This window comes from Anarrhichthys ocellatus, unplaced genomic scaffold, assembly GCF_004355925.1.
Source record: "Anarrhichthys ocellatus isolate YVR2014 unplaced genomic scaffold, GSC_Weel_1.0 scaffold22, whole genome shotgun sequence".
Taxonomy (NCBI): domain Eukaryota; kingdom Metazoa; phylum Chordata; class Actinopteri; order Perciformes; family Anarhichadidae; genus Anarrhichthys; species Anarrhichthys ocellatus.
The window spans coordinates 2,944,085-2,955,102 of record NW_022280052.1 but is presented as its reverse complement, the minus strand read 5'-3'; the positions used below and the strand labels follow the sequence as shown (position 1 = coordinate 2,955,102).

Sequence of the window (11,018 nt, the reverse complement as noted above, 5' to 3'; positions counted from 1 at the left end):
TCCAGTCTAATTCGTGCCAAATGTTTTCCTACTGATTTCTGAAACCGTTTTTAGGACTTCTAACGACTGGAGATGTGTTAATGACTTGGTCGTGTACAGTGCATCCGGAAAGTATTCACAGCGCTTCACTTTTTCCACATTTTGTTATGTTACAGCCTTTTTCCAAAATGGATTAAATTCATTATTTTCCTCAACATTCTATACACATCAACCCATAATGACAAAGTGAAAACTGTTTTTTGCAAATTTTTGCAAATCTATTAAAAATAAAGAACGAAAACATAACATGTACATAAGTATTCACAGCCTTTGCTCAATACTTTGTTGAAGCACCTTTGGCAGCAATTACAGCCTCAAGTCTTCTTGGGTATGATTCCACAAGCTTGGCACACCTATTTCTGGGCAGTTTCTCCCATTCTTCTTTGCAGAACCTCTCAAGTTCCATCAGGTTGGATGGGGAGCGTCGGTGCACAGCCATTTTCAGATCTCTCCAGAGATGTTCAATCGGGTTCAAGTCAGGGCTCTGGCTGGGCCACTCAAGGACATTCACAGAGTTGTCCCGAAGCCACTTCTTTGTTATCTTGGCTGTGTGCTTCGGGTCGTTGTCCTGTTGGAAGATGAACCGTCGCCCCAGTCTGAGGTCCAGAGCGCTCTGGAGCATGTTTTCATCGAGGATGTCTCTGTACATTGCTGCATTCATCTTTCCCTCAATCCTGACTAGTCTCCCAGTTCCTCCTGCTGAAAAACATCCCCACAGCATGATGCTGCCACCACCATGCTTCACTGTAGGGATGGTATTGGCCAGGTGATGAGCAGTGCCTGGTTTCCTCCAGACATGACGCTTGGCATTCAGGCCAAAGAGTTCAATCTTTGTTTCATCAGACCAGAGAATTTTGTTTCTCATGGTCTGAGAGTCCTTCAGGTGCCTTTTTGCAAACTCCAGGCGGGCTGTCATGTGCTTTTACTGAGGAGTGGCTTCCGTCTGGCCACTCTACCAAACAGGCCTGATTTGTGGAGTGCTGCAGAGATGGTTGTCCTTCTGGAAGGTTCTCCTCTCTTCATAGAACAACACTGGAGCTCTGTCAGAGTGACCATCGGGTTCCTGGTCACCTCCCTGACTAAGGCCCTTCTCCCCCGATCGCTCAGTCTGGCTGGGCGGCCAACTCTAGGAAGAGTCCTGGTGGTTCCAAACTTCTTCCATTTCCGGATGATGGAGGCCACTGTGCTCATTGGGACTTTCAATGCTGCAGAAATTTTTCTGTACCCTTCGCCAGATCTGTGCCTCGATACAATTCTGTCTCAGAGGTCTACAGATAATTCCTTGGACTTCATGGCTTGGTTTATGCTCTGATATGCACTGTCAACTGTGGTACCTTATATAGACAGGTGTGTGCCTTTCTAAATCATGTCCAATCAACTGAATTTAGCACAAGTGGACTCCAATCAAGTTGTAGAAACATCTCAAGGATGATCAGTGGAAACAGGATGCACCTGAGCTAAATTTTGAGTGTCATGGCAAAGGCTGTGAATACTTATGTACATGTTATGTTTTCGTTCTTTATTTTTAATAGATTTGCAAAAATTTGCAAAAAACAGTTTTCACTTTGTCATTATGGGTTGATGTGTATAGAATGTTGAGGAAAATAATGAATTTAATCCATTTTGGAATAAGGCTGTAACATAACAAAATGTGGAAAAAGTGAAGCGCTGTGAATACTTTCTGGATGCACTGTATGTATTGTCAATACGGCTGTAGTAGAAATTCAATTTGTGAACCACCAGGAAACATAAATGTTGCTATTTTAAGAGTATTCTGTTTATAGCAGACAAGTGAGCAGCTGCTGCCCAAAGTCCTGTCTGAGTTGTTGTACTTTTAATGACGGAGAGGAACAAGACTGAGGACAATACAGTTCAGGAGTGAGTCAGTTTTTGGTTCATTTAATTTGGTTTTGAATTTTCTAACAGCAGAAAGCACAAAGAGTGACACAATAGAAAAATATTTACACCAGTGTCATGGAGATTTGTACATTTACCTTGGAAGTTACCAAGGCTATTCACAGCAATTGTAACTATCAAACAGTAAATGTAAAATACAAATGAATCAGCTATTCCACAGAGAAAAGAAAAAGCATGCACAGACCAACAACAGTAATATGTAATTAATATAAACTTAAAGTATTTACAAGTTGTGTTGAATCAGGAATATATACTGTACATGTCGTCCTTAAAAATGTTTAAAGGCAATATGTTGATCACTGTGGTGCCTGTTGTGTGCCTTCCGCTTCATTTCATCTCCCCTGAAAAGACAAAACATTGATAAGTATAATCAAATATCAATGACAGCAATGAGGTCTTGTTTCAGCACAGTTTCACATGAAGACCACCAAAGAACTAGAATGATGAAAGATCAAACTTTGATTAATCTTCTTTTTAGGCTTAAATGTAATCACATGCTCTGTACAGTTGCCAAAATACTGCACTTACTGTACAGTGTTTACACTTCATATGAATATTATATGATCTATTAATTGTGTTTTATTCACATATAAGATTTACCGTTGGAGTTTTACTGATGCCAGGTGCTCCAATAGAGGCCTGTAGGCTGGCAGCTTTAGGAACACCGGACTGGAAAATAAATGATTATTTCAGTATTTAACATTATAAACACACATACCACATATATTTTACTTTTTCTGAGGGTGCATGGACACCTTCGCTGCACACACATTGCTGTGGGGTTTGAAATGGGGCATTTTGTGAACTTATGACTGCTTAAAAATGTTTTCCGTTGTTATCTTGCCTGTCCATCCTTCCTGCTTCTGCCCTCAGATTCCTCTTTTCTGCTGAGTCCACATATATCCACCACCTTACCTCTGCACTGCTGTCCATGTGATCAGTGAAGTACTTATCTTATCCAAAGGCACGGGGGGTGCATACACTCCAAATACAAGTTATTTAGCCAGATTGTCTTTTGAGAGCAGCTTAGATTATGCTTTACATAAACCGAAAAATGACTATCGTAAATAAATGAATGGAGGTTTGAAATCACTTGTGGGCGCTGCCTTCCCTCTTTTCCTTTCATATGTCTGTACAGAGTAAATAGCTGGTCATCTGTTTTTATTTTACCTTGACATTGGGCTGAGCAGAGAGCATTCGCTGGAGGGTCTGAATCTCTCTGTCTCTCAGGGCCAAACTGTCTTCCTGCAGCTTCTTCTGTTCTCTCAGACGATTCTGCTCAATCAGTAATTTCTCCACCTTCACAAAATATGCATGTTTTATTTTAAATGGAAACAATGTAAAAAAAAATAAAATATATATCCCTTTATTTATTTCATGCTACTGTAAGTTCCTGTTAAACAGTGGAAGAGTATACATTTTACAATGGCAGTCACATTTTTATAACCAATAACTGAGGGAATCAGCTTGTTCCATGGATCCCGCTGGGTTTCCATTTCACTTTATCTCACACACACACACACACACACACACACACACCTGTAAAGAGAGACTTAAGTATGTGTAAATTACTTTTTATTTTCACACACACAATATCTACCTGGTCGTCATGAGACTTTTGCGTGACCTGCAGCTGCTTGGCTGCCTCGGCGACCGTCTCGCTGCGTTTGCGTTCACACTGCTGCTGTTCAGAAGTCAAATGTGAGTTTTGCACCTCCAGACGACTGGACTTTACTTGGATCTCGGCCACCTGAAAGAAGAAAATCATTTTTTTTCTAAATAAATGTGATATAATCATCTGATGCCATGTTTTTCCTTTTAAATGTAATACTTTGATAGGCTGAAAATCACTCTCATATAATGGGCTGTGGTTGAAAAATGTGTCATACTTGACTGCACCAAATGTTTCCAGATGGCGCCGTTACATAATTGTCTAACAATGTGTCTATTTCTATCTATCATTGTGAGTGTTTCTTAATGTACATTTTCCTCAACGTCACAGTACATTCATGAAATTTTTACACGGAATGTCTCCCTGAGGGACTTTGCTATTTAGATGCCTGTGAATGAACGCAAATGATGTTCCATCCATAGAAATAGAATGAACATTGAACTGTTTGCTGTGGTCATTTGACGAGTCTAGAAGAATATGGCAATTAGCACGGTGCATTGACCATAGACATGGAATGAGTTAGCCCACTAGAACGGTCACAGTTCTATCCAATGGCAGTAGTACATTACGTATGAAAATGACATCCACTCTGATCATCCTATGTTCATCTGAATAGGAAGGCTCTTCTAAATTCATTTTATTTCAATTGGCATACTATACAATAACTTTTGATATGCCAAAATATGGCTTTTTGTATTACATTTGTCCTTCATACTCGGAACTTTTTTCCAGTGATGTTAAACTGGACTACATTATACTGAGAGGTGTTTAGAATGTTTTGCCCACCACCCTAGGAAGCAAGTTTTGATCATTTCATAAAATTTGATAACATTAAACTCAACCACAAATGCCTGTAATGCGTGTATACTGAGTATATTTGGGTTTTAGTCTGTTGGTCACAGACAAAACAAGACATTAAAAGAGTGTCACAAGCACTCTTGGTAAATGTGATGGGCATCTTTTATGTCATCTTCTGACCTTCTGAAGACCAACCATCAAGAAATCAAGAACTAATTTGGCAGATTCATTGGTAATGAAAATAATATTTAGAGTTGACACATTTTTTAAAGAGAAATTGGTCATGTAGCTATGAATTGTTTGTTGCCGTTGTCATTAAATTGTATGGTCATTTTACTGTATCATTGTTTGTGTTTCTTCTTGAGTTTTGTGTATAAAGGCCAATGTAGGGACGGGCACTACAAACTGGTGTTGGCTATAGATGCTCTGGTGTGTAATGTTGGTCCGTGTTATAAACTTATCCCTACAAAGATAATCATGAATAGAAATAAATTGGTTTAGAATTTTGCCTATGGGCACAAAATGGTAAAAAATGTGTAAAACAAAAGTTAACAATTACCACCGGTCTTTTGACAAAGGAGACAAAAGTTAAAACAGTAAGTTCATGAAGAAGTGATGATTTATTAAAAAGCTTGCTTAGGGTATGTAGTTGTTTTGCTGCACTGTGCTGCTGTATCAGCAGAGACAAACGCATTTACTTTTTTACTTTGACTCCGAGGTCACCTCAGAGGACGTCTGTCTCTTCAGCTGTAGTTTTAATGTGAATGATTCACTTCCTCCCTTGAGAAACTGGTTTCCCGTTCAATTTGTTACTTGGAATATTCCATCAGAGTTACGGAGTGTAAAAGAAGTACAAATTCGGAAAACTATAATTTTTAGATAATGCTACTTTATACTACTCCACAACATTGAGGAGAGAATTGTTTTTACTTTTTACTGCACTACATTTAATTGACATAAGTCACTATTTACTTTTCCAATCAAGACTTTACATAAGAAAGAAAGGATGGGTTAATAAAATACAACGTATTTTGTATTATATAATCTTGTTACACAAGATTTTCCCACTATACTGATCAGATGCTTTCACTTAAATTACTTTCAGAGGCCTGAAGAGGTAAAATTATCCAATATTTTTTTGAAAAGCAACTATCTATCAGAACTTCTTTTTGTCTGTTCTACCTCATGAATCATCTCATGATCCTTATGATGGACCAGACCCGTAGTTCTGCAGAACAAGCAGTTTTACTTTTGATAATTGAAGTAACTTTAGCTGATAATGCGATGGTGTATATATATATATATATATATATACTATATATATGTGTATCTTTATGTGTTGTAGTAGCTGTGAAATAATTTTTCCCTCTGGGATAATATATCCAAATCTCTCTCTCTGCTAGTTTTGTACTTTTACCCAAACAGGATTTTAACTTGAGGATCTGAGTATGTCGTCCACCACTGCATATAAGTTGATGTATGGGTAAATTCTAGTTCCTATTAATGTAAAAACAAAATGATGTCACTGCCTACTCCCTCTAATTTTAAATATAACATCAAATGAACACATATGTAGAATCACTTAATATCTTGCACATACCGTGTTGCCCACTTTGTCTAAATACAGCTGGAACTTGTTCTCTACTTCTCTGGACAGGTTTGTGCAGCTGTTTCTGATCTTCTCCATCTGCTCCTTCTGGCTGTCACAGGTGAGGTGAAAGGTCAGCTGGTGGGGAAACAGGTTGTTGATCTTGGTCAGGAAATCGCTGGTCACGATTTTGATCCCGTCCAAAGAGTGAGCAAAGTCCTCTTTGCACTTCCTGGTTGAAAAACAATATTAAACAAAAAACTTGAATGTGTTTAATCTTAATATTTTCAGATACAAACACAGAGCATGTGGAGAAACAGTACCTGGTGTAGGTGGTGAGCTGCTCCTTCAGCATGGTGTTCTCCCTGCGCAGGGTGATGGCATCCTGGTGGTGTGTGTCTCGGTCTTTGAGGGCGTTGTCTCTCTGCTGGCTTAGGTACTGAACCGTCTGGGTGAAGTTTGCCTCAATGAGGTTTATCATCGCTTTCTGCTGAGCGTTGAAGGTCTGCAAAGTCTTCATTTCACCTGGAGAGTTCAGTGGAAAGCAGTATTATCACAGGAACTTTTAAATAGGCACTTTTACTTTTAGTCACACTGACATTTTTCTGACATAATATTCTGGTTCCTTTTTCTAAGTCACCCTTTACAAAGTGTAACTAATGGCATTGATGTTTAGTAATTCATGTTTTATAGATCGGTTATTAGACATTAGTTAGATAACCTTTGGATTGCCAGGATGTCAGTTAGTCACCAAAGGTGAGGTCATTAATCAATTAATCACCCAAAAGTTACAAGACATTAAGACATTAATAAAATGTCTTGTAACCGATCTATAAATCCTAAGTAAATTATTTATTAACCATAAATAAAGCCATTAATTAAAACTTAGATACCCTGAATAGAGGGTGCCTTATTAGTACCAATATTATTTTTACTTAAATGCATCCGAAAACAATTTGCTTTACTTGCCAACATCTTGTCTTTTCTGAACCACATGGACTTTAATTTTACTGTACATTTATATATTTATTATTTTACACATACATTCATTATTGCCAAAATTTCTGATGTTCATCAACAGTCATTTTTTTAAAATATTTAAACGGTATTATAGAGTTAGATGAAGTCTCCCAACAGTATAGAATTGGAGTGCATACCGCTAGTAGTGACCAAAGGAGGAAGCTGGATCGGAGGGGAGGGACGACGCGCCATCATGCTGAAGTGTGCACTCATTCTCTCACAGCTAGCCTGTACATCGAAATTAAAAAAATTAAAAACTAAAATGTATTAAATATATATTTATTTATTTACAGGATGATTCATTTTTTGTTTTATTTTATTAAGATAGCGACTAATAGTGGTGGAACTTAACTCAATACATTTACTCAACTAATGTACTTAAGAACAAATCGGAGGTACTTGTACTTTACTTGAGTTTTATACTTCTTAATACATTTTAGGGGAAAATAATAACATTTTTACTCTATTACAATTATCTGACAGCTTTAGTTGATTTACAAATTAACAAAATTACATACAAAAAATATGAAGAGCGTATGTTTGTTACAAATTAAACTATCCAGCAGTTTATACAATAAGAGCTGAAAATATTTGATAAATCGATGAGCTGATTGACGGAAAATCAATCAAGAAATTACTCTGATAATCATTTAAGTAATTTTTCTTGTAAAAATGAAAAACGTTTCATGGTTCCAGCATCACTAATGTGAGTATTTGCTGCTTTTTCTTTGTGATTATTTTAATAAATTCTAGTTTTTCTTTTTCAATAGTTGGTCAAAACGATCAGTGTGGAGGTGTCACTGTGGGTTCTGGGTAATTCTGATTTTCATTTCAAGTTTTACAAACCAATCAATCAATCAATCGATTAATTGGGAAAATATTCTGAAGATTAATCAATGATACAAAATCATTGGTTGCACCTCAACCAACTACAAGTAAAAATCCTGCTTTTACATTAACCCATAAATACTGATATAATATATAGTCACATGGGCCATTTTTTTGCATTGAGTACTTTTAAGACTTTAGCTATATTTTCCTAATTAAAGATAAATACTTTTATTTAAGTGACATTTTCAATGCATGGCTTTTACTTGTAATGGAGTATTTTTACAGAGTGGTATTAGTACCTTAAGTAAAGGATCTAGATTCTTGTTCCACCACTGGTCACCAATAGGAAAACTAGAACAATGCCTAAAGAAATATTCATGTTGTATAATTACTTTAACCTTAATTTGTACTTGTTGTAGAGAAGTTCTTAAAGAAGATCAAGATGTGTTAAAACTACTTGCACAAAACGACCTGCTTCTCTTAGCATTATATTAATCAAGTCATCTACTTACTAACTTCTCCTTTTGCACAAGGTCTGATTTGTTAGCATCAGTCTTCAGCTTTGCCAGCTCTGTCTCCAGAGCAGCTTTCTCAGCTGTGCGAGCTGCCAGCTGAGCTCCCACCTCGCCTTTCTCCTTTCTCAGCTGGATGTTGTTCTCACTCAGCCTGTTGAAGTTCAGCTCGAGATCCTTCAGGATAAGAATCAGAGATCTCTCAGTATCATCATCACTGTATTTTACAGCACTGAACATATTATATACATTCATATTATACTGTGACAGAAACACAACAGGCGAGTGATGATTGATGCTGCACAAACACTAAGTTCGATCAAAAGCATGTGGCAGAAATTATTCCATCTGATTCTTAAAGCCTCAGTAAGTTTCTTAAAGTCCCGCTTTCACTAAAAAAATGTTTTGCTTATTGTTACTACACTTGGGCAGTGTCCGATGGGTGTCTGATATACACCATATCAGCCACAAATTACCATTTAAACCCAAGTACAACGTCTTAAAAAAAGTTTTGAGAGTGACCTTTAATATCTGACAAAACAAACTATTAAATGAAGATTATACTAGAAGAAGTCACTGACCTGGACCCTCTTCTCCTCTGCAGACTTCTCTGGCTGTCCATAGATGAGGAAGAGCACCAGGCTGACGATGATCAGAGACTGGATCAGAGAGGAAAAAAAGAAGACGATCCTCATGTAGTAGCCGCAGCTCTTCCCTTTGGACTTGTGCAGGGGCTCCCTTGTCTCCAGGCCAAACTTGGCCTGGGAGTAGCTGGAGCTATACATGACTGGTGGAGGCGAAATGATGGCAGCTGGTTTCGGAAGAACTAAACAGGAAAAATCCACAAGGCTTCCCGTTCAGATGTGATCTTCTCTGCAGAGCGGGTGCTTCAAGGTGAACACAGTCGAGCAGAAATGGAATTAAAAAACTGTGGTGAGAAGTGTGTCTCTGTCTTCTACAGCTCGGCCTCGCTGCCAGGGTGATACATGTAGAAATGGCATGTATGATGGATGTAAACAGTGACCCGTAGGTGTGTAAAGGGGCCATGTTTATACATGCTGCTGGAGGCACACTTCCGAGTCCATCCTGGCCCAGCCCTCACCTCTCCTCCCCCATTGACCTCCGTCACAGTTACAGCTGCAACACCTCCCAAATTATTACACATTATTCTCGTGGGTGAGACAAAAGGAGATTATTGGGGCAGGAAGATTAACTAAGGATCTCCTCCAGGCATGTAGAAATATCCTGCTTCAACTACTAATTTGGGTCTGATATGATCTTTCCACCATAAGTTTGATAAACTTAATCTTACATCTACTCTTTCTCCTTCATTTAAAACAAAAATTGAAATCAAGTTACTGTCCTTTTAGCCTGAAATTTCCTCTTTGTGTTTCTCCTAAACTGTTTTGGAGAGATAGCAACAATGGGAGTGAATTTCACACTAACAAGACATAACTTAGGAAAATAGTTACTGTCTTCAGCTAAACTTTAGAGGTCATTTTTACACAGGGAGAAGCTTTTGTCCCTTAATTTACATTGAAATCAGAAGAATACTCTTTACAACCAATATAAACAGGAATAAAGATTACAGCAACCAAAAACCTTCAATCCAAATGTGGACATGTGACTGTTGTTTTAAGATAAACTTGAAAAAATGTGAACAAATCTTTTAATGTGCTCCACATGATAAAAAAATCAATACAGGAACCTTTACAGGTTAATCCAGGCAAGCTGTTGGGTATTTTAGCCTAAAATATATATATATTTTTTTTAGATAATTATATGTTTTGTATTTAAAATATTGACCTACAAAGTAAATAGTACAAGTGACAGATAATTGTAGTGGAGTAAAATGTATAATATTACTGTCTGAAATATAGTGGAATAGAAGTATAAAGTAGCATCAAATGCAAATACTCAAGTACCTTGAATACACGCACAGTTATTTTCCACCACTGTCTGCACGTGATATATAAAGAAACCAGAAAAGATCACCCATCAGTGCCACATTTAAATATAGCGACTACTGAATTCCTGATCCTATTCCCCTGGTGGAGGAACAACGTAAGCCATGTGAGGAGTCAAAGTAGAAAATGCCAAACAAACAAAAAGAAAAATCCACCATATCCTGTTCCAGCGAGCACGGAAAGGAGTCATGGCAGTGGAGGAGTGAAAGAATGAAAACAATAGAGACCTGTCATTCTTCAGGGATGAGGGAATAACAAATTCTCCCTGCAGGAGACACACTGGATCCCCCCCGCGCCGTTATCTGCGGCGATGACGTGAGGAACAGCCAGCTCTTTTGGGGAAGTGTGTAAAAGGGGAAAGGTCCTCTGAGGCCGGGGTTTTTCCTGCTCCCCATTGTCTCCCTGAGAACCTGCCTCACCGGAAGAAAAACTAATTTATGAAGGCATGTTAAGAGTGACAGAAAATGAGTGACTAACAGGAGTCGGGACAGACATCGGATCAACAGGAAACCAAACGGTTGAAGGCTGAGATAAAAACACCTCTAAAGATAACCGAGCAGACACATTTAGGGTCAGAGGAAAATATATCTTGACCATTGAAGTAATACTCGTGCCGTTGGTGGATAACGGATAAACAAAAGCTGCGATAACTGCTTAATCATGCTGTAATATAT

The 11,018-nt window shown here is 38.0% G+C and overlaps 1 protein-coding gene across 1 annotated transcript; it reads right to left on the bottom strand.

Annotated features, from left to right (window-relative positions):
• Nucleotides 1-1,902: 1,902 nt before the first annotated feature.
• plvapb (plasmalemma vesicle associated protein b) lies at nucleotides 1,903-9,528 on the bottom strand. The gene is made up of 9 exons (XM_031859381.1): nucleotides 8,959-9,528; nucleotides 8,378-8,554; nucleotides 7,172-7,262; nucleotides 6,338-6,539; nucleotides 6,027-6,246; nucleotides 3,557-3,706; nucleotides 3,127-3,255; nucleotides 2,557-2,625; nucleotides 1,903-2,297 (listed from the first exon to the last, which is right to left on the bottom strand). Exons 1-9 carry the CDS (start codon nucleotides 9,160-9,162, stop codon nucleotides 2,289-2,291), a joined length of 1,251 nt encoding a protein of 416 aa, XP_031715241.1. The 5' UTR covers nucleotides 9,163-9,528; the 3' UTR covers nucleotides 1,903-2,288.
• Between the last annotated feature and the right edge of the window lie 1,490 nt (nucleotides 9,529-11,018).